The sequence below is a fragment of the Eulemur rufifrons genome, chromosome 28, assembly GCF_041146395.1.
Source record: "Eulemur rufifrons isolate Redbay chromosome 28, OSU_ERuf_1, whole genome shotgun sequence".
In the NCBI taxonomy this organism is placed as follows: Eukaryota; Metazoa; Chordata; class Mammalia; order Primates; family Lemuridae; genus Eulemur; species Eulemur rufifrons.
In genome coordinates this window covers 19,846,184-19,865,512 of record NC_091010.1, presented here as the reverse complement: position 1 = coordinate 19,865,512, position 19,329 = coordinate 19,846,184, and the positions used below count along the sequence as shown (strand labels likewise).

The window sequence follows — 19,329 nt, the reverse complement described above, 5'->3', positions numbered from 1 at the left end:
TCGGGCCCCAGAGGTGCTGCGTGCTACCACTGTCGTCTTGTCACACCTTCCCTGTGGTGCTGTGACGTGCATCCTTCATTATGCCCATTTCCACGCCTAGCCTGAGAACTCTCTGAGGGCTGGGAAGGGTCTTGTTCATCTTTGTGTTCGTTTGTGATCCCAGTATCCTCCAAGAGAAGGCCTGGCACACTGCAGTGACTCATACCTTGTGTCTTTTCAAAGGCACGCTAGAGCACAGACGGAGGAGCAAGAGCCAGGCTGCAGATGCGAGACAGCTGCACCAGGCGCCTCGCTACGAATAGCTATTGCAACGAAGCACAGAATTTATACCTGAGCTTCCTAACAGCCAAGGTCAAAAGGGAAAAATGATGACTTGTACAGCTTTCTGTGATATTGTGATAGAATAAGCAATATATTTTCTGTCTCTGTCCCTGGTTCCTGGCACAGAGCTCCTAATCCCTTGCTTTCTCCTGGGTGATAGGAATCTTTTGGTCCAAGGAGGCAACTCTTGGTGGGCTCCTGGATGGGCGCTGGTCACCAGAAAGACCAAGCCATGGTTAGCAGTTTGGACCTTTCATCCCCACCCCCACCCCCACCATCCAGGAGAGGGAAGGGCTGGGGATCGAGTTGATAATTGACCAGGCCTATGTGAGAAGCCTCCACAAAAACCCTGGACTGCAGGGTTCAGAGAGCTTTCAGACTGCTGAGCCCGTGGCGGTCCCCGAAGGGTGGTGTGCCTGGAGAGGGTACGGAAGCTCCGCGCCCCTCCCCCATACCTTGCTCTATGTATCTCTTCATCTGCCGCTTTGTATCCTTTCAAATATCCTTTGTCATTTATCGGGAATAAGTAAAGTGTTTTCCTAAGTTCTGTGAGCTGCGCTAGCAAATTAACTGAACCGAGGAGGGGGTCACGGGAGCCCTGGTTTATAGCCGGTTGGTCAGAAGCACAGATCACAACCTGGGGCTTGCGATGGCATCTGAAGTAGGGGCAGTTTCGTGGGGCTGAGCCCTCAGCCTGTGGGCTTGGACACTATGGCGTCCGCTGGAGAACTGGCTGGTGTATGGGAGGGACGCAGCCCTTAACCGGTGGGATCTGATGCTAACTCCAGACAGGAATGTCCAGAATTGATCTGAATTACAGCATAGCCAGCAGGTGTCCAGGGAGTCAGAGATCGGTTGTCGGTACCAGGGAAAGCCCCACACACATTCTGGTGACCAGAGGCAAAATATTCTATGATGAGTGTGAATATAGAAGGAAAAACAATTGGTTCTTCCTGTTGCAAACATTCACTGTCTGGCAACAAGGATACCAGCTAGCTACATACTAAAAGGCAAGTGTTTTGGGGATGTTTATCTCAAGGACACTGTATGACAAAGAGGAGAGCGCCGTGCAGACAGAAGGAGCTCGGTGAGTGCTGCGAGATTTAGAGGATGGTGCTACCGGCCCGCAGCCCCCCTCACCGTGACCGCATCTATCTTGAAGAGGGCTTTGGCCTGGGCGCTGGTGTAGGCGTCGAAGCGGTAGGTGATCTGGTTGAGGTTGTCGATGGAGTAGGCCTGGACCCGCACGACCTCGGTGCCCAGGGCCAGGTTCTCCAGGATGGCGGCCTCGTAGGAGGCGTTGGAGAACTGCACGGCCTCGTCCAGCTCGTTGAGCAGGGTGACGTAGACGCTGCAGAAGCCCTGGTTGAAGGGGGGGGCCTGGTCGGTGGCAGACACGTTCATCAGGTAGCTGGTCTTGGTCTCGTAGTCCAGGTAGTCCACGGTGATGACAAGCCCCGTGCTCTCGTCAATCTCGAACTTCCCCTCTGTGCCCGACAGGATGCGGTAGTTCACCAGGCCACCATCCCCTGCAGGAGGACACAGAGGCCGTGCAGTCCCGGGGCAGTAAGCGGGGCTGCCCTGTGGCTGCGGGCCTGGGCTGGCCCACTCAGCACGCGCTGCCCCACCTCTGTGGGCCGGATCACCCCAACCGATGTGGAAGAGATGGGTCAAGGTCAGTGTGGACGGCAAGGTCCAGCACACACTGGTGACCCTTCCTCTGGGGCCTGGCCCTGGCACCAGAGAGATGCCAGAGGGGGTCGGTTCTGCTCCGGGAGCCTCAACATTCAAGCTCAAGCCTCTCCCTTCGACATTTGGACAAACAGAGGATGGGGGATTAAGGACTTCTTGCAGTGGGGGCTTTGATCTGGAAAGTGTTAGTTAGGTGAGGCAGCAGGCCCAGAGGGGGCCAAGCCTTCATTTGGTTCCTCTGATGGAAGGGTTTCAGCGCCAGGGACACCTTCCCTGTGTTCCCCACTCCCTACACCCCACATTCCTGTGCCTTGGAACACACCATTCAACCAGGAGCTAGAGCTGAGATTCCTTAGGCTGAATTCATCGAGGAGAGGGCAGGAAACCACTAGGAGAATGCAAGACTTCCTTAAAGCTACTTGCAAAACTCCGAATGGGTGCGCATTTTCCTGGGAGGAGGACCCATAGCTTTTACTAGTTTCTCAAAGAGATTCCTGACCCAGAAAAGGCCACGAACCACTGGGCCATAGCACCATATGTGACTTAACCTGTATTAACATAGCCTTTAGGGAGAATAATCCACCTGAGGGTTTTCGGACATGTTTCTCCCTCCGCCCTGTCCGTGCTGCAGGGGGGAGGGGGATGCTGAGCTTGGGAGCTGGCAGAGAATCTGACACGAGGGAGAGCAGGAGCTCAGGGAGCCTCATCTGGGGGGTGGCGGACCCCCAGAAAGAGCTCCTTTCTGGCTGTGCTCCTGGCTGGGGTGCAGGCCTGACAGCCCAGGCCCCACAGAGAGGTCCGCGAGACCAGGCGTGTTTCTCCTTTGTTTTGCACTGCTGGCTGTGGCCAACCCTGGGGATCGTGACCTCAGCGGGGTTTAGGCCACCTCCAGGGCACACCGCCCTGCAGAACAGGAGGGGCAGTGCCGCTTGGGGGTCTGTGTGCCGGGCCCTGAGCTGGCCCTGTGGGACACGGAGCCGTGGCTGGCTGGAGGAGCAGGCGGCAGGCAGCTTGTACCCCTCCCAGCCCTGCCCAGTGCCTCGCCCAAGCCAGCAGGGAGCCGCCAGTCCTGGGATGATGAACCTGGACTTGTCAAGCTTGTGACCTGTCCTCTGTCCACCCACAGATGGGGACAGTTCCCCCTGACTCCAGTCCTCTTGGGCCTGGGTGTGGCGGGGAGTGATCAAGACCATCCCAGGGGCTGAATGAGGGAGCCTGAGGCATCTGAGGATGATGGTCACTGCAGGAGTGGCCTGGGTGGGCTGGGGAGGGTCACTTTGAGCAATGGAGCCCCCTGGCTTCCCCCCTGCTGGCCTCACCAGTGTCTCGGTCGGTGGCTCGGACGACAATGACCGACGTGCCGACGCCCGCGGTCTCTCGAAGCCCCAGGCGGCTGTACTGCTGCTGTGTGAACACCGGGGCCTCGTCGTTGACGTCCTCCACATACACGATCACCTGCGGGAGCGGGCCGGGGGCCAGGTCAGGGTGGGGCGCAGGGCTTGGCCCACTGTGGCCTATTGGTGTGGTCACAGCTCCCCTGGGCCAGCTGGGAGCTCCCTGTGGTGGGAGGGGGTCTGGGGCCGTCTTGCTGGTCGCCGTGTCCTCCCATCTCGCACGGTGCCTGGCACGTGGCAGGTGCTCAAACATTATTTGTTTAGGAATGAATCTTATCTTACTCTGGGCTCTGCAACCAACCCTGCGGGGACCTGTGACTAATCAGTGACTCTTTTTGACCATCGGGTTTCTCAGTTACGAAATGGTAATATCAATATCATAGTTCACATTCCATGCCAACTCCTAAGGTTGTTATGAAGACAAAATGAGCCAGGGCACACAAAAGTGCTTGAAAAAATTCAAAATGACCCCATTTAAATATCAAAATATATCTTGGGGAACAGACATAAAAATTTAATGGCGGTTGTAGCAGAGGATGTCAGCGCTCAGACCCCTTTATGATTCGCGTGCACCGTCTCGTGGCCAGTGGCCAGCATCGGTGGCTCTTTGAGGGGGACCAACCCCACCCCACCACCTGGGCCGCTGGAAACCAAACACCTAGAGAGCAGAAACGCCTGGAAATTTGCACCCCCTGGTGCAGCCCTTAGCCAATGACTGATGGGCGTGGAGTACAAGGGCTCCGGCTTCCTTGGCTCTGTTTGGGGCAGGGAGGGAACTCTCTAGAACTCCCTGTGGGTGGAGGCACCTTTCCCTCCATGGCACTTTGCTGGCTGCTTTTCCTTCCTGGTCCCACCCCCCTTCCAGCTTTTCCTGGGGACACTTCTTACACATCACCTTCACCCCATCCTTGTCTCAGGGTTTGCTGCTGGGGACCCCACCCAAGACGGCGGCTATTTCTGAATTGTGCAATTATGCATAATTCCCTCACTGCTTGTCGGTACTTTCTAAGTTCTTGTTAATGAATATGCATGTCGTGCATGATAAACATAACGATACAGTTTACAAGATGTTTAGGGAGAGCCACGTTTATGGGCGGAGAAAAGCGCCCCGGCCCCTCCCCAGGAGCACAGGGAGGGTCGGTGCAGGTGTGGACAGGGCTGTGTCGGGAGGGGAGGGCCTCACAGAGTGACAGCCACACGGTGCGGGCGCTCAAGGAGCTGTAGGGAAGCCCAGGGCCCCGTCTTTTCACAGATGGGGGAACAGAGGCCCAAAGAGAGGAAGTGACTTGCCCAAGGCCTCACAGCAACGGAGAGGGCTGGAAAGAGGATGGGGCTCTCCTGGTTCCCAATTCCCCAACCCTACGGCTCTCTGCTCTATGCTGGGGTAAGCTGGCCTGGGCGGAAGAGGCAGCCTCTTCCGACCAAGCGGAGCCAGGGCCAGCAGGAACCGGCCCGCAGAGTGCAGAGGGGAGCAGATGGGGACGGGACAGGGCAGTGGCGCCCCGCACAGGTTTCACACGTGGCACCAGCGCTGGTGGAGGCCCAGTGTCGGAAGCATGTCTGTCTGGCTTCTGGTCGTTGCTTCTGGAACTGGCCCTAGTTTCTCGTCAGGGCTTAGCAGGGAATTAGCTGGAGGGAAGTGAAGGGGCATCTGGCGGCCTGACTAGTGGGGGACTCCCGGCAGTGTGGAGCTGGGGGCGAGAGGCATGGGGGCGGCGGTTTGTCCACATCGCTGCTCTCGGGGCTCCCGCAGCCCTGCTGTGTCATCAGACTTTTCAAGTCCAGACACCCAAAACCCACTATGCAAACTAAAGTGTCCACCCCAGAGCACAGCTGCTCACAGGCTGGAACCTTCTAAATTTGGCTGCAGTGAGAACTTGGCTGGGGAGATCCTGGGTGGGGCGGTTGTCGGGGGGAATTTGCATGGATGAATTTCGGGAACTCTCTTTCTGTAAACAGAAACTAACTATCCATCTTTCAGAACTGTGAGCCTCCCTCTTCCTGACTCTGCCTGTCCCAGCGACCTTGACTCCAAGGGTCGTGGGGAAGAAACAGGGCCAGTCTGATAGGACCATAAAAAGAAGAGGGTAGTGGCATGGGGCCTGGGTGGGGCCTGCTCTCCATGAGTCTGGCTGCATGCCACCATCCTCTCGTTGGTTTCAGCCTTGTTTTTAGCAGCAGAGGCAGGAGGCAAGATGGTGTGTGGTTTGCAGACCTGAGAGACGCAGCTGTACAGGAAGCACAGAGGTCTGCCAAGCTCTTGCTGAGCGGGAGAGAGCTGCCGGGCCCCCCGAGAACCAGACCCACTGTCCATCCAGTGCTGTGCCCCCCAACGGGGGCGGGAGAGGAGACGTGTGTGCATGTGTGTGCGTGTATGTGCATGCACAAGCGCCATGTACGTTCTGAGACACCCAGTCTCTACGAGGACTTTTCCCTCCGCCATCCCTGACCCCTCTTCTGGGCTGTCCCTGGTCTCTGCAGCAGGAACTGGAGAAGGCGGGTGCCCTGCCAGCCATCTCTACTGCTGCTGGGCAAATGAACGCAGGGCAAAGCCCGAGTCCCCGCACTGTCTTCAGGAAGGTCCCCAGCTTTCCTGGGTCTCAGGGGTGTGGAGACTGTGCGGGCCCCCAAATTCCCACTTTAACATGACCCTTTGGGGACGAAGCAGTGGTTTCCAGTGTGCTCTGAAGAGCCTTGTGTGAGGCAGTGTAGCGTAGCGGTGGGTGTGAAACCTGGCTCTGCCCTTACTGCTGTGTGGCCCTAAACAAGCTGCCTAATTCCGCTTTGCCTCAAGCTCCTCATCTATAAAATGGGTATAACGACAGTGCCCACCTCATAGGGCTATTATGAGGGCCACAGGAGTTAAAGTCCATGAAGGACTTAGAAAAATGCCAGGCACAGTGTTGTGTGTGGTTTTATTATTTCTCCTGGTTCGCAGGGAGGTGGGTGGCTGAGCGGGTGTGGCTCAGGGTGCCCCACCCCGGCACCAATCGGCACAGCCTGGCTTGGATCTGTTTCACACAGGGCCCTGGGATGCTGCACACCATTTCATTTACAAAGAAGGTTTGTGGCTAAGAGACGTTTGCAGCCACAGTGCCAAGGCACTCTCAGGAGCAGGCCCTGGAGACAGGTGCCCACCACTCCTGCGGGGTGGGGACTGAGGGGGCCACCAGGAGGGCTGCGGTTAGGAAGCCTGAAGTCTAGGGACCAAACCCAAGCTTCGCTGACATCCGTCATTCTGTGGCCTGACTCGGGCCCCACAGAGGACAGGCTCTACCATGGGTGTACTGATCACACGTGAGCAAGCAGGTCACAGTCATGCAGGTGAGCATGGCTGTATGGGAGGGCCCAGGTGCGTATTCAGGTAACTGTGTCTGACCCTCAGTCGCCAGGGCCCGGTAAGAACCCAGGGGATCTGGCCCCCGTGGCCATTTCCACCGGGTAGCCCTCCCTCCGAGGGCAGTGGGAGGGACCCAGGTGTCTCTTTCCATCTCCCCCTGGGCCAAAGCTGCCGGGACATGGCAGGAGCTGGGCCCAGGCTGAGTCACCCACCCCAGCAGGGCCCAGGTAGCTCTGCTCATTGTTTCCAGCCGGGGAAACAGCGGTGGAGATGGGCTGATAACACAACCTGCTCAGTCTGCGTAAAAGCCCCTGCTCTCTCCACTCACTTCTCCCGTCTCCCTCCTACTCCTGACGTCTGGGTCTGACTCACTTCCCACCGTGTAGGGGAAGGGGCTGGCAGCTGCTGAGTGGGCAGTGGGGTGGGGGTGGCCTTGAGAGGTCATCTCATTCATCTCAGTCATCCCCCTGCTGCTGGGCAGGAGTGTGCGTGACCCCACCCAGCCGGTGGGAACATTTGTGTGTGTGCGAGGTTCAGGCTGAGTTGATTTCAACTGCACAAGTAAGGGGGAGGGGGCAAAAAAAGAATGCACTTGATGGGGCAGCTGGGAGACGTGACTGGGATATTTTAGGGACAGTTTCCATGGAAAGAGCACTGAACTTGTAGTCAGAAGATGTGGGCTCAAGTCCTAATTCTATGACTAGCAACTTCTCTGTGCCTCAGTTTCCTCATTGGTAAAATGAGGTTGGCATCTACACCTCCAAGATCATCTACGTGAGGTTTCCTTGGCTCACCCTAGGGAGCTATGTGGACACGGGGGTTAGTATGGCAAGGACACCTCTTTCATCTCAGGAAAGACAGCAGTATCAGCGACTCCCTTCCGTGCCTGGAAAACTGAAGCTCAGAGCAAAACGACAAGTCCAAGATCCTGGGCTGGGCATCCTTCACCAACCCCCAGCCCTAGTGCCCTTCCCCCACTAGGTCCCAACTGGTGGCCATCTCCAGTCTAGCTGTGGCCGTGGCCCCAGCCCTCACCCTGACGGAGCTCCGCATGGGGCCCAGGTCATGGTTGTAGGCCTCCACCGTCAGCACGTGCGACGAGTTCCGCTCCCGGTCCAGGGGCCGGGGCCCTCGCATCAGGAGCCCGTTGCCGACATGGATCCGGAAGTTGTTGCCGTGGTTACCTGTGTGGAGGGACAGATGATGTTCATGGGCTCTGCCCTAGAGCAGGGGCTCCGGTCCCCCTGGAACGTTGACCCTGCCCAGAGGTCTTGGGAACCTGGCTGGAGCCCACATGGCAAGGGGGCCTCTGCCCCGTGCTGCCTGGGCCCGGTGTGGCTGGGGGGGGCGGGGTGCGCATAAATTCACCTGTGCCCTCCTTGTGGGAAGCCTAGGGGGTCTCCCTTGACCCCTACACTCACAGGCGTAGGTGGAGTGAGGCATTTTAGTATTTCAGAAGGATCTGGGGTATGACAAAAAGGCACCCAAACCAAATTCTCTGTGGGTGGCTGAATCCAGGATTTCAGTGACATCTCCAGGCTGGTCTGGCACCCGTTGCCCCGTCCTGCAGTAACGGTACCCTGACTCCAGAAGTAGGCAGATCAGCACCTTTTATTTTCTGGCCAGAGTGACTGGCTCAGGGGTGGGCACTTGATTCTGGCTGGACCAGTAGACTCAATCCCTGGAGAGCTCACTGGGGGGCTGCCCTGGTCTTCAAGGCCCCTCTGTCAGGGTGGTGGCCTTGGGAAGCACTGTGGGACGCGAGGGACTTTGGGAGCGTAGCAATGGGATGCAGCACCCTCACTTTACATGCGTCCAACTAGAGGATTTCCCCGTTCCTCCCTTTGGCCCCGCCCCCTGTGTACAGCTCTTGGGGCTCCCTTGGCCTCACCTCCCAGACCTGGGGCAGCCTAGAGGGGCTCTGCCCTAACAGAGGCAGGAGGGCTGGCCCCCCATCCCAGGGCAGCCCCGCTTACCACGGAGGATGCGGTACCACACCCGCCCGAACTCGCCCTCATCTGCGTCTGTGGCTTTCAGCTGAGGGAGAAGGAGACACTGGAGTTACTTCTGGAATTCCACTCAGCAGAGAGAAAAGAGGTTTGTGGGCCCTTTTCCCTCCCTCCCCCTCCCCTCTCCTGTCCTGCCAACCTCATGGTTTCCCACAGAGGCCGGGAGTGTGGGGACGAGGGGACACGTGTGTCTTTCTCATCCCAGTGAGGACATCCGACCGTGATGGCCCCACACTGCCTGTCCAGGGCCAGCTCTGCTCCCTGACCCTCCTCCAGGGTCTCGGGGAGGACGGGGGGTGGATGCTGGCACTGCAGCTCGCTGGATCCAGGCTTGAACAGGTTGTCCCACACCTCCACAATGCCCTACCTGCCAGCTTTTGAGAGCCCAGAAGCCTCACCGAGGGTGGCTGGATTGCATGGCTGCTTCCTGCTCACACTTCCTTGGCCTGAAGCCATGCTGGCCATGCTGGGTCCCAGCTGGCCACTGTGTACTGTAACGGTCACTTTGTGGAAGCCGAGAGCCCTCCCCGCAACGACGGCTCCACGCTCATTCACGCACACGATCACTCCAGTCTAGTTTCAGTTCTCCCTGGCTTGCCTGGCCGTACCTCAGGCTTATGTGCTGTCTCTGGTGGGACCTGGGGCTGTGTTGTTCTCACTCCGAGACACTGCCCTGCGCTCAGCCCTTTTTACAAGGAGTCTGGGCTTGAGGCCGCTGGCAGAACCGTAGCTGGCCCCAAGGTGAGTCCTGTCAAGCCAAGAACTGAATACCTACTCTACCCACCTGAAACAGGTGGAGAACACCCCTGCAAGGTGGTGCAGAAAGAGGCGCGACTGTGTGGCCATGACATGTCATCCTGGAAGATTGGTGGTGAACTGCTCTGTAAGGCTCTGCACCCTCCCACTTCTGGATCCGCCCCTCCTTTTCTCCCCGCCTCTCACTTCAACCCTATGGTGTTGCCCTGGAGCCACCATGTTCTTACTGACCCCACCGCTAGGGCCAGAGGGGATTGGTCCAGGAGCAGGCACCTGATCAAAGCTGAGCCAATCACAGCCTTCTCTGGGACTGCTGATCTGGGGCCCAGAATGAGTCAGTCTTTCTAGCAGTAAGATGTGAGAATATCAACATCCCTGCCCCGGCCTCTCTGAGCTCACCTTCGCCACTCTTTGCACATTAACTCTGCCCTAGCCACGCGGGACTCCTTGCTGTTTCTTGGACGCCAAGTGCATGCCAGCCTCGGGGCTTTTGTCCTGGCTTTTCCTCTGCCTGGCAAGCTCTCCCTCCAGGAGTGTGCGTGCTCTCCCCTCCTCTCCCCCAGGTCTTCACTCACACATCGTCTTCTCACAAGGCTCTCCCCGGCCACTGTACATGAAGTTGTAGCACCACTCCAATACTCTGGCCTTCCCTGCCCCCATTGCCCTCCGACACACTGTATCTTTGTTTATCACTTATCCCCTCCGAAAGAGAGGGCTTTGTGCACTGCTACGTCTGTGGTCTCTAGAACAACGACCCTTGTGCACAGGAGGGACAACATATTGTTGACTGAATATGTGAACGACTGAGTAGCAGATCTCTGACATTCCGTGAGTACAGATGAAAGGCACACGCACACAGCACGGAGCACGGCAGTACTTGGGCCCCTGGTCCCAGTTACTCCGGGAGCCCAGCTGTGTCTCCTTTTCCCTGTTTGATTTTTCCTCTGATTCTGTGGGGTATCCCAGTATTGCTCTATATACTTCTCCCATTGCCCAAGATAATGTGAATTAGATTTTTGTTTCTTGCCACCGGAAGCCCTAATACAGGCTTTCCTATCTTTGCCCACTGGACAGACTTCCAGAGGAGAGGAGGATCTTGCTAGCAAGATCAAGAGAGCAGAGGCCACTGAGGGTGGGACTGACCAAAGGTTGCCAAAGGAGGGAGCTGTGTTTAGAAGGATGAGGAGGACCTGGCTTCGTAGAGAAGGTTCAGGAACATATTCAGGCTGGGAAACGTGAGCAAAAGTAGAGGCTGCTGAGGGGCTGAGCAAGGGACCGGGCACCCAGTCTGTCTGGAGTGACGGGCCCATGCTGGGACACAGCAGAGGGGTCTGGGGGGATGAGTGGAACAAGGGCCTCGATAGATAGCACAAGGGCAGTGGGAGCCTCGGCAGAACGTGCAGCACAGGCGTGACAGGTGGGGGCCAGTGCCAGCGATGAGCCTGGCACCAGGGTGGGCCTGGTCAGACTCGGTGGACAGCCAGGGACAGAGGGGTGTGTGTCCAAGGATTCCAAGGAGACTGCTGAAGGTGGGGAGGTGGGGAAGTATGCTGGAGTAAAAGGAACAAGGGCTCTGGGTCTGGCACATCCACGTGTGAATCCAGGCTTTGTCACTTACTGGCTATGGGACCATGGATAAGTACTTGACTCCCTGAGCCTCAGTTTTCTCATCTGTAGACTGGGCACAATGATAACCCACCTTGCAGGGTTGATGGAATGTTAGAGGTCATCTTGCAAAGTATCTCGCCTGGTGCCTGGCACAGGGATAGGTGTGAAGGTTGACATTATGAGTTATGCTGCCTTCTCCAGGGAGGCCCCCTTGATGGATACTGGAGGTGGGGATGGCTGGGTTGCCCTCGCTGTGCAGTTCTGTCTCTCCCCCTTCCCTGAGAATCCTGATAGCTGGAAGGTGGAGGGATGATGTGGGGTGCTTGGACAGTCCAGATCTGGGCGGGATCGGTACAGGATCGAGAGCCGAGCTGTCCAGGGCACGCCCTGATCGACTGTCTGTGATGCCCCCCTCCCCCAGCAGCCTGCACCACCCCAGAAGTTTTGCTTTCTGCTCTCAGGAGAACTGGGGCCATAGATGAGACGTTCCATCAGTTTGGGAAAATGAGGGCAGGGAAGGCAGGAATCCCAGTGGCGGCTCTGGGCACGTGGGAACAGCTTTGGGTGGGCTGCCGCTCATTCACGGCACCAGATGCCTGCTTCCCATGCCCCCACCCAGGCCAGGGGACTGCACCAGATCCCCTGCCACTAACTCACTGGATGACCCTGGCAGGCCACTGCTCTCTGGACCCCATTTTGGGGCGGGCAGACAGTGCCTCGTTCTGTGGTCAAGGGAAGGAGGGGAGAGCTAAAAACTGAAAACTGGGGCTCCGGGAAAGGGGTGGGTCCCACACCCAGGTCTTGGGCCAGAGCCACAATTCCCTGCCTGTGTTGCACTTCTGGGAGCCTGGAGGTCCCCGACAGGGCAGCCACTCACGACTCAGGCTCCTAAGCAGGTGGCTGGCTCCAGGGACACGCTGGCTTCCGGGGAGAAAGGAGGCTGGGGGAGGGGAGTGTGTGAGCGTGTGTGTGTGTGTGTGTGTTAGTGTGTGTGTCTGCGTGTGTTAGTGTGTATCTGTGTGTGTGTGTCTGTGTCAGTGTGTGTCTGTGTGTCAGTGCCAGTGTATGTGTCTCAGTGTGTGTGTATACGTATATGAGTGTACGTATATGTATCTATGTGTGTGAGTGTGTCTCTGTGTGTCAGTGTGTGTCAGTGTGTATCTGTGTGTGTGAGTGTGTCTATGAGTGTCAGTGTGTGTCTGAGTGTGTCAGTGCCAGTGTGAGTATGAGAGTGTGTGTGCGCGTGCGTGGTGTGGTGTGGAGGAACTCCGCCGAGGGTCTCCGAGGGCCACCAAACTGTAAGGAGCTCAGCCTCACTGTCCCTCAGTCCTGTGCTTTCTGCCCTGTGATCCCCTGAAAAACAGACCTTTGAATGTGCCTCTCACCCCTCACTTCTGCAGCCAGACGCCTTCAAGGGGAAGGTGCTTTTCTGAGGAGTGGAGGGAGAAGCCTGGAAGAAAAGGGGCCTGAGGGGCCGCTGGGCCTGGCCGTCACTCTGCCTGTCCTACCCGGCGGTGCCACTCTGGCCCCTCTCCCCGGTAACCTGGAGGCTGGCAGGCACTGAATAGCGGCCGCGGGCTGCCCGATCATACCATTTAAACTCGCAGTGGGGGAAGGTGAGAGCCATGGGGCCTCGAGAGGCAGCAAAACCCTCCCCCTGCATCTCCCCGGTGCCTCTCGCCCCGAGAGGGCTCCAAGGAGACAGGCTGGAGCGAGGCCAAGGCCGTGGGAAGGCTCAGGAGCCCCAGCTCCTCTGGACAGGCCCCCTCTCCCTCCTGCCCAGCTGCCATACCTACCCTCCTGCATGTCCTCTCCCCCAAGGCAGCGCCGGGACTTTTCCGGACAAAGCCAGGCCCAGCTGGAGAGCGAAGGGAGAAGGCCCACTCTGCCGGGGCTGGCTGACTGGGGGGTGCAGGGCACAGCAGAGCCCAGGGCAGGGCTGGGGGCATGGGCACCGCCCGCTGCTCCTTGGGCCTCCGTTGCACAGCTGAGAAGACCTCTCCACCGAGCAGGACTGCTGAGGGCTGGCTCTGAGGTCAGTGCCTGGGGGCTGCAGGAGCAGGTTCGGTGAAGGAAGTGGGGGTGAGACGCTTGCTGGGGGACTCTGGGGAGGATGTGAGGCTGTGCTCAGACCTGGGCAGCCCCTCTGGTTCTGCAGAGGGCGGAAACAAGCCCCAGCAAGGGGCAGTGGCTAGCCTGAGGCCACACAGACGTCTTCCCTGCCCACAGCAGGCCCTGCTCTGCTAAGGGAAGAGGAAGGTTCCAGACTGAGCTTACAGAGATACACCCAGAGCAGGGCCCGCTGGGGTACCCTGGCTCCAGCGGGAAGGGAGAGGCTTCGACTGCCCCCGAGATGACTCCCAGCCTTGGTCTGGTGGAGCCTTCTCTGCCCAGAACCAGCTGGCCCTTGCCGGCGGGTCAGCAAAGGGTGGCAGGGTGCCTGGCAGCTGAACTCGAGCATGCGCCAGGGAGGGCGTTTTGTTTTCAAGCACTTTGCGCTCTCTTGCTGCCACAAGAAGCACTCAGATGCTAATGACAACTCCACTTATCCGGTTATTAGAGCAGATCCCAAGGCCTGAAGCCTGGACCCTCTTTGCTAGCCTGCTAGGGTCTCCAGATCCATCTGAAGGTCTTGAAATAAAGTTAGGACTAGTAGGATTGAGCCATCTCCCATAGCAGACTGCCCGTTTCTCCCTCCCAGCCAAGCCTTGCCCAGGGTAGGACAGACAGCTGGTTTCTCCCCATGGGAGATGGCAGTGGGCGCACCCCAGCCCTCCTCCCTGCTCGGACTCAAGGAAGAGCCAACCCACGTCCGGTTGCCCGGCCAGAGCGCTCTCTAGGCCTGATGCCTGAAAGGCGGAGGCCTCGGGCAGCTAGACGGGCATCAAAGTTTCCAGCTGGGAGGGGTCGTTTTCTGTCTGGAAATGCTGGGAGGGGTGGTGGTAGGGCATGGGTGGGAGCTGGGGCACACTGGATGCCCTTAGTCGCTGGGCACGGGGAGCCAGGAGTTAGGTCCTGCGGCTGCTGGTGAGTGCCTGGGGTGGGCACGGGGGCTCCCCGGGGTGGGGGACCTGGTGGCCGGCTCCCCTCTCCACCACCTGGCGACAGGGGCTCCCTTTAGCTAAAGGGCTACACGCAGAGCCTGGGCATGACTTGAGGCCTTTCCTCCTGCCGGGCTTCAGAGCTAGCAACTCGGCTGAGAGTGAGACTAAGCCGCAAGCTGGGAAGGAGGAAATCTGCCAGCGCCCAGCCTCCTGAAAGACTCCCCGGTCAAAGAGAATACTTATTACTATTTTTTTATTTACGTTTATCTTCTTTGGGATTTCCTATCTTGCGTTAGAATTCAGAGATCACAAATGCTGGCCTGCAAGCTCCATGTAGCCTGCTCATGTGTCTTGTTTGGCCTGTGTGGTGTTTCATATATTTGAAAATTCATTTCAAGTTTATTTGGTCTTGGCAGTGTCTCCCCTCGGCCCCTTCTTTCTTGCCTTAAATTTGAATTAGTTGCCAACATTTAAACATCAGGAATGTTTGCCTAAAACTTCAGATTTCTGCCTTCTCACGGAAACTGGCAGAGCCGACCACACGGGGCCTGCATTCTGGCACCGTCAGACTGGGCTGGGCCCCTCCGTGTCCTTGAGAAGGCCCAGCCAGCGCTCTCCAGGCAGCCCTGCCCACCTGTCCCCTCTGGTCACTCGGTACCTGCTGGCCAGGCTCTGTATGCATTTTTATTTGCAACCCCAGACATATTCAACCAAAAGCTCAGCCTGATTTCCCATCTACAGGGACCATCTGCCGGTTTCCCTCTAATGGGATCCTCGTAAGTGATAACGGAAATGCCCCATCAGGTGACTGATGTCTCTGGGGAGGTTTCCAGCCCCTGCTTGTCAACCCCTTGGGGCTTATTTCCCACCTGCTCCCGGAGCAGCTCCCTGAGCTCAGAGAGAGAGCTGGGGCCAGAGGGGTGGAAAGGCCATGGGGCTAGGAGTCAGGAAACCCGGGCTTTGCTTGGCCACTGGCTCACAATGTGGCTTGGGCTTGGCTGCCCCCTGACTGGGCCTCAGTTTCCCTACCTGTCACGGGAGCAGGTTGAACTACATTGGAAAGCCCACAAGGCCAGGCTGGTGAAATAAGGTATGTGGTGGGCTTCGGGGGAGTGCGGTGAGCTGGCCCCAGGGCCCTGTCTAAAGGGGACAGTGGCTGCCAGAATTGGGCAGGAACACAGGCTTGGTGTTGCCAGTGGTGAAATTCTGACATTTTACGAGAGGCCAGCCACTCAGATATTTATGTGAAATCTCTTGGTTTTTTAAAAAAAATTTCACAATTAAATTTATAAAAACACTGCAAGGACCCAAGAAAACACACCTGTAGGCCCCCAGGTTGCAGCCTTGGGCATCAGATAGGTGCCAGGGTCCCTGCCGGCTGTAGCATCTCATCATGTAAGGCTCGCTCCTGGTCACAGAGCAACTTACTGACAGCTGGTCCTAGATCTCAAGTTTTCTCTCAAGTTCTCAGGCCTAGGACTCCATGGAAATTTATGGGAATGAAGTGAAAATGCCGAAAGGCAAGCCTCTTGTCCCCTCCATGGCAGACGGGTGGGGTGGGAGGTAGCAGAAAGAGGCCCTGCACTCAGGCCCAGCCCTGTCCCTTACCAGCGGTGTGTGCACCTGGACTTGACATCTTTCTGGGCCTCGCTGCGCTAACCTGGCATGTGGCCTTGGTGCTCTGCAGCTGGACAGGACCCAGCCCCATCGGTGTTCCCGGGAAAGCCTCCCCTCCCTCCCCTGCCCAGGTCCAGCTGATCTGCCTCTGAGCTTCTGTCCTGTTGCTGTTGCAGAAGCCATGAGCACAGAGGGCCCCAGCCTCACCAGCTCCCCGGCCACCACGCCCCTCACCTTCCTCTCAGCTCTGGTCACCCCGGGGCCCCCTGCAGAGGCAGCCGACCCCCTCCCCGTGCTCATTGCCCTGGCCTGCATCTTCCTCGTGCTGGCCACCTGTCTGCTGTTTCTGACGCTCTGCAAGCCGGCCGCGCTGGACCCGAGCCGCCGCGGGGCTCGAGAGTGCATGCCCCACCACCCCGGGAGCCCCAGCGAGCCCCAGCTCCGGCTCTGGAAGCGCCTGGGCTCGCTGCGCCGCTCCCTGCACAGCTTCCGCCGCGGCAGGCCTGCTGCCCCTCGACGCCCCCTGCCGGAATGCGGTGACAACCGCAGCGACTATGACTGCACGGAATCTACCAAGATGTGACAGGTGTCCACACACAGATCCACCTGCAGATTCTCCTGTCTCGGACAGAGCCTGGCACTGCAGGCAGACAGTGGCCCAAGCAACCTGGGCCACACGCTCACCCTCAGCGGTTTCCTGGGTGTCTAGGCCGGTGCCCTTTTCCAGAGATGGCCCCCGGAAGAGTACCTTCCTCTCTGCAGACCCCCCAGCTGCTGCTTACTGGAAGACCCCTGGACCAAGGGATGAGCACCCATAGCCACGTGGGCCCTTGGCCTGAGGCTCTGCAGGATACAACTTGGGGCTCCCTGGGGCCCCTTTCTGGCAACTACCTCCTGGAAGCAGCACCCCTGCTCCCCAACAGAAGCCCCACCCTCCCTCCAGGTGCCAAAAGTTGCCATGGCCACAGGTTCCCTCCAGCCAAGCGAAACACTCAGCCTGCCCTGGGAGAGGGTACTGTCCTGCTGTCTGTGCTGACTCAGTGCCCAAGGCAAGAGTGAACCCGGGACTTCTCTCCTTGGACTTCCTGGGCCCTGCCAGTGTCTTCCTGGTAATCCGTGGGAGCAGCCACCATGCTCCTGGTGGATCAGATGCCTGGGAGCAGCGGGGAGCAGGGGCAAGCAGGAAGCTACCAGATCACACCCTGGCAGCTGTCGTGACGGGCCCCCTTCAAGGCGCCCACGTTAGGGTCGGTCAGGAAGGGGCTGAGGATGGGTTAAGAGGCTGGTTTCAGAGTTCAGGCTGCTGCTGCAACAGAGTGGCAAGAGGCAGAGCACTGCCAGCAGCTGGAGGGGGTGCCAGCTGGGCTCTGCAGACACCTCACAGTGGCTCCATGCCTCGCCCAGGGAAGGGGGCAGCCTCCCCTCGGGTGGGATGGCCGGGACCTCTCCAGGACAGCTGTGGGACCCCAGGCCTGGACCACACTAGGTATGCTATGTGTTTTGGTGACTGCTGCACTGACTGGCTAGCTGCCAAAGCAATCCCACCCCAGGAGAGACTTCTCAGAGTCCCCAACCCTTGACCTCTCCTCCAAAGGCCTGGGTTAAACGCTTCGGTTTGGTCCCGAATTTGGAGAGTGGGCAGAGTGGAGCCTGAGCTGCCTAGCTCCTGTCCCAGACAGCCAGCTGGCCAGGGCCCCACCACGGAGCTGCCCTGGCCCATAAGGTCACCTTCCTGTGACCTATAGAGCAGTCAGCCAAGTCGTCTCAATGAGTGAGCTCTGGTATGCCACTCTCTGGCTCCAAAACCTTCACTGGCTCCCTAAGGCTAGCTGGATACAGCTAAGGTTTCTGAGCCCAGAGTGCAGTGCCCTCTGGGAGCTGGCTCCAACTTACCTTTCTAGTCTCCTTTTGACCCAAGACTGCAGGCAAACCGAACTACCTGTCCTCCCCGACTGTCGCCTACACCTCACTCTGTGGAGCTCTCTTTGCCCTCCAGCTGAACCACCCTTGGTCTCTCCCAGCAAGCCTGGGAGCTTGCAGAGAGCCAGACCTTGCCCAGCGCCTCGTTTTGACTCCTCGGCTCTGGGCACAGAAGTATGGGGCCTCTGTTTGCTGAGTGAGGGGTGGCCCAGCCTGGGTGTCCCTGCCCCGCGAAGCAGGAGTCCTAGTGGAAGCCTGCACAACACAGAGCCCTCTTCTGCTCTCGGATGCCCCTAGAAAGATTTCTATCCAAGCAGGCCCTGCTGGAGAGGCCCACTACGCTGGCCCTCCAGGCGGATCGGACCAAAGAGCAAGTCTAGCTGTGCAAGAAACTTACTCACGGGGCTTTGGAGAAGCCACCCTGAGACCATGAATTTCTCCCTGGGAAATGGCGAGAATCAGATCAGGGCTGCCCTACATTACTCAGACTCTAGGATTTCAGCCCAAGTAGTGTTGTGTAAATAGAAACCAATTCTTTGGGGTTTAGAAAGTGGGGCAGGCCTCCTCCCAAAAGGTTTTGTTCCTCCTCCCTTTCTGCTTGTTAACCTCTTCCTGGTTTGCTTCCCCAAGGCCTCCCTGAAACATCCCTGGCTGAATTCAGTCTGCAGTCATCCGCTCCTGGCCAGGGCTGCCTGCCACCAGGGTCTTGGCAGTTGGGGGCAGCAGGGAGGGCTGCCCTGAGGCCTGGAGGAGGAGGAATAGCTGGGATGGGGAGGGGAGCTCTCAGAGGTCTGGTGGTCCCCTCAGTTTGGGTAGGCCACTGGTCCTGGGACATGTCAGTAAGCCGGGGTGGGGCCCAGCTATGTGGGGAGGGGGTTCTCCAAGTCCTCATGAGCTGAGGCCCAGAGGAGAGAACACTCCTCCTTTCTCCTTCTGGAACCAGCCACCACACTCTTGCAAATCCCCGGGCTTCCTGGGCTCTCTGTGCTCCTGGGAGTCAGCCCCTGGTCCCAGGCCCTTTCCTGCCTCCTCCTGGTCCTGATGCAGCAGGTGGGCACGCTCCCGGCCTCCCACGCTCCTGCTCCTCCCAAGCCTGGGAGCCCGGCCCAGCGGGCAGGCCCAGATCTGCTGTGTTTGGCTCGGTCTCCGAGTGGAGTCGGAAACCCCGAGGCTGGCAGCGAGGAATTCATTCCCGGCCTCCCTCCCCACCCAGCAACTTTGGCCTCCTGGGCAGGGGCGGGGGAGGGCAGCGGGCTTCACTGTCAGGGTCCCCCCCTCTCTCCCTCTGAGCCTTGGGGCTGTTGCCCCTGCTCCCTGGGCAAAGGAGCCCTTTCTTCTAGTGCCTGTTTACTTCCCGAGAGGGAGCCTCGGCCAAGGGCCCTGTGAAAGCGGCTCTGTTCTGGGCCTCGCTGGGCCCTGGCTCTCTTTCCCCAGCTCCTTTCCGGGAAAATGTGACATCTCCCTCTCCTCCCTGCTCTGAACGGCCCCCTGGGTGGGGTAGGCGGTGTGGAGCGGGCTGTGGGGAGGGAGACCCAGGCCTTCCTTCTGCTTGTGGAGGAGCCAGGGCCCTGGCCTCAGCTACACAACCTGGGGCCCACTCTCCCCAGGAGTGGGGAGTGGGCCTGGGT

At 58.6% G+C, this 19,329-nt stretch overlaps 2 protein-coding genes across 2 annotated transcripts in view; one reads left to right on the top strand and one right to left on the bottom strand.

Moving 5' to 3' along the window:
• The window catches only part of CDH23 (cadherin related 23), a 393,911-nt gene that overhangs the window by 77,319 nt on the left and 297,263 nt on the right, over window positions 1-19,329 (bottom strand). The window contains exons 29-32 of the mRNA XM_069460801.1: window positions 8,724-8,784; window positions 7,783-7,931; window positions 3,333-3,468; window positions 1,462-1,850 (exon numbers count right to left, since the gene is read on the bottom strand). Coding sequence (XP_069316902.1) covers window positions 1,462-1,850; window positions 3,333-3,468; window positions 7,783-7,931; window positions 8,724-8,784 — 735 coding nt within the window. The remainder of the gene's footprint in view (window positions 1-1,461; window positions 1,851-3,332; window positions 3,469-7,782; window positions 7,932-8,723; window positions 8,785-19,329) is intronic.
• On the top strand, window positions 15,963-16,364 carry C28H10orf105 (chromosome 28 C10orf105 homolog). The gene has a single exon (XM_069459882.1). It carries the CDS (start codon window positions 15,963-15,965, stop codon window positions 16,362-16,364), a length of 402 nt encoding a protein of 133 aa, XP_069315983.1.

What these genes read in the sequence shown, in the direction of transcription:
- C28H10orf105 (XM_069459882.1), top strand. Translation starts at nt 15,963, where the DNA reads ATGAGCACAGAGGGCCCCAGCCTCACCAGCTCCCCGGCCACCACGCCC.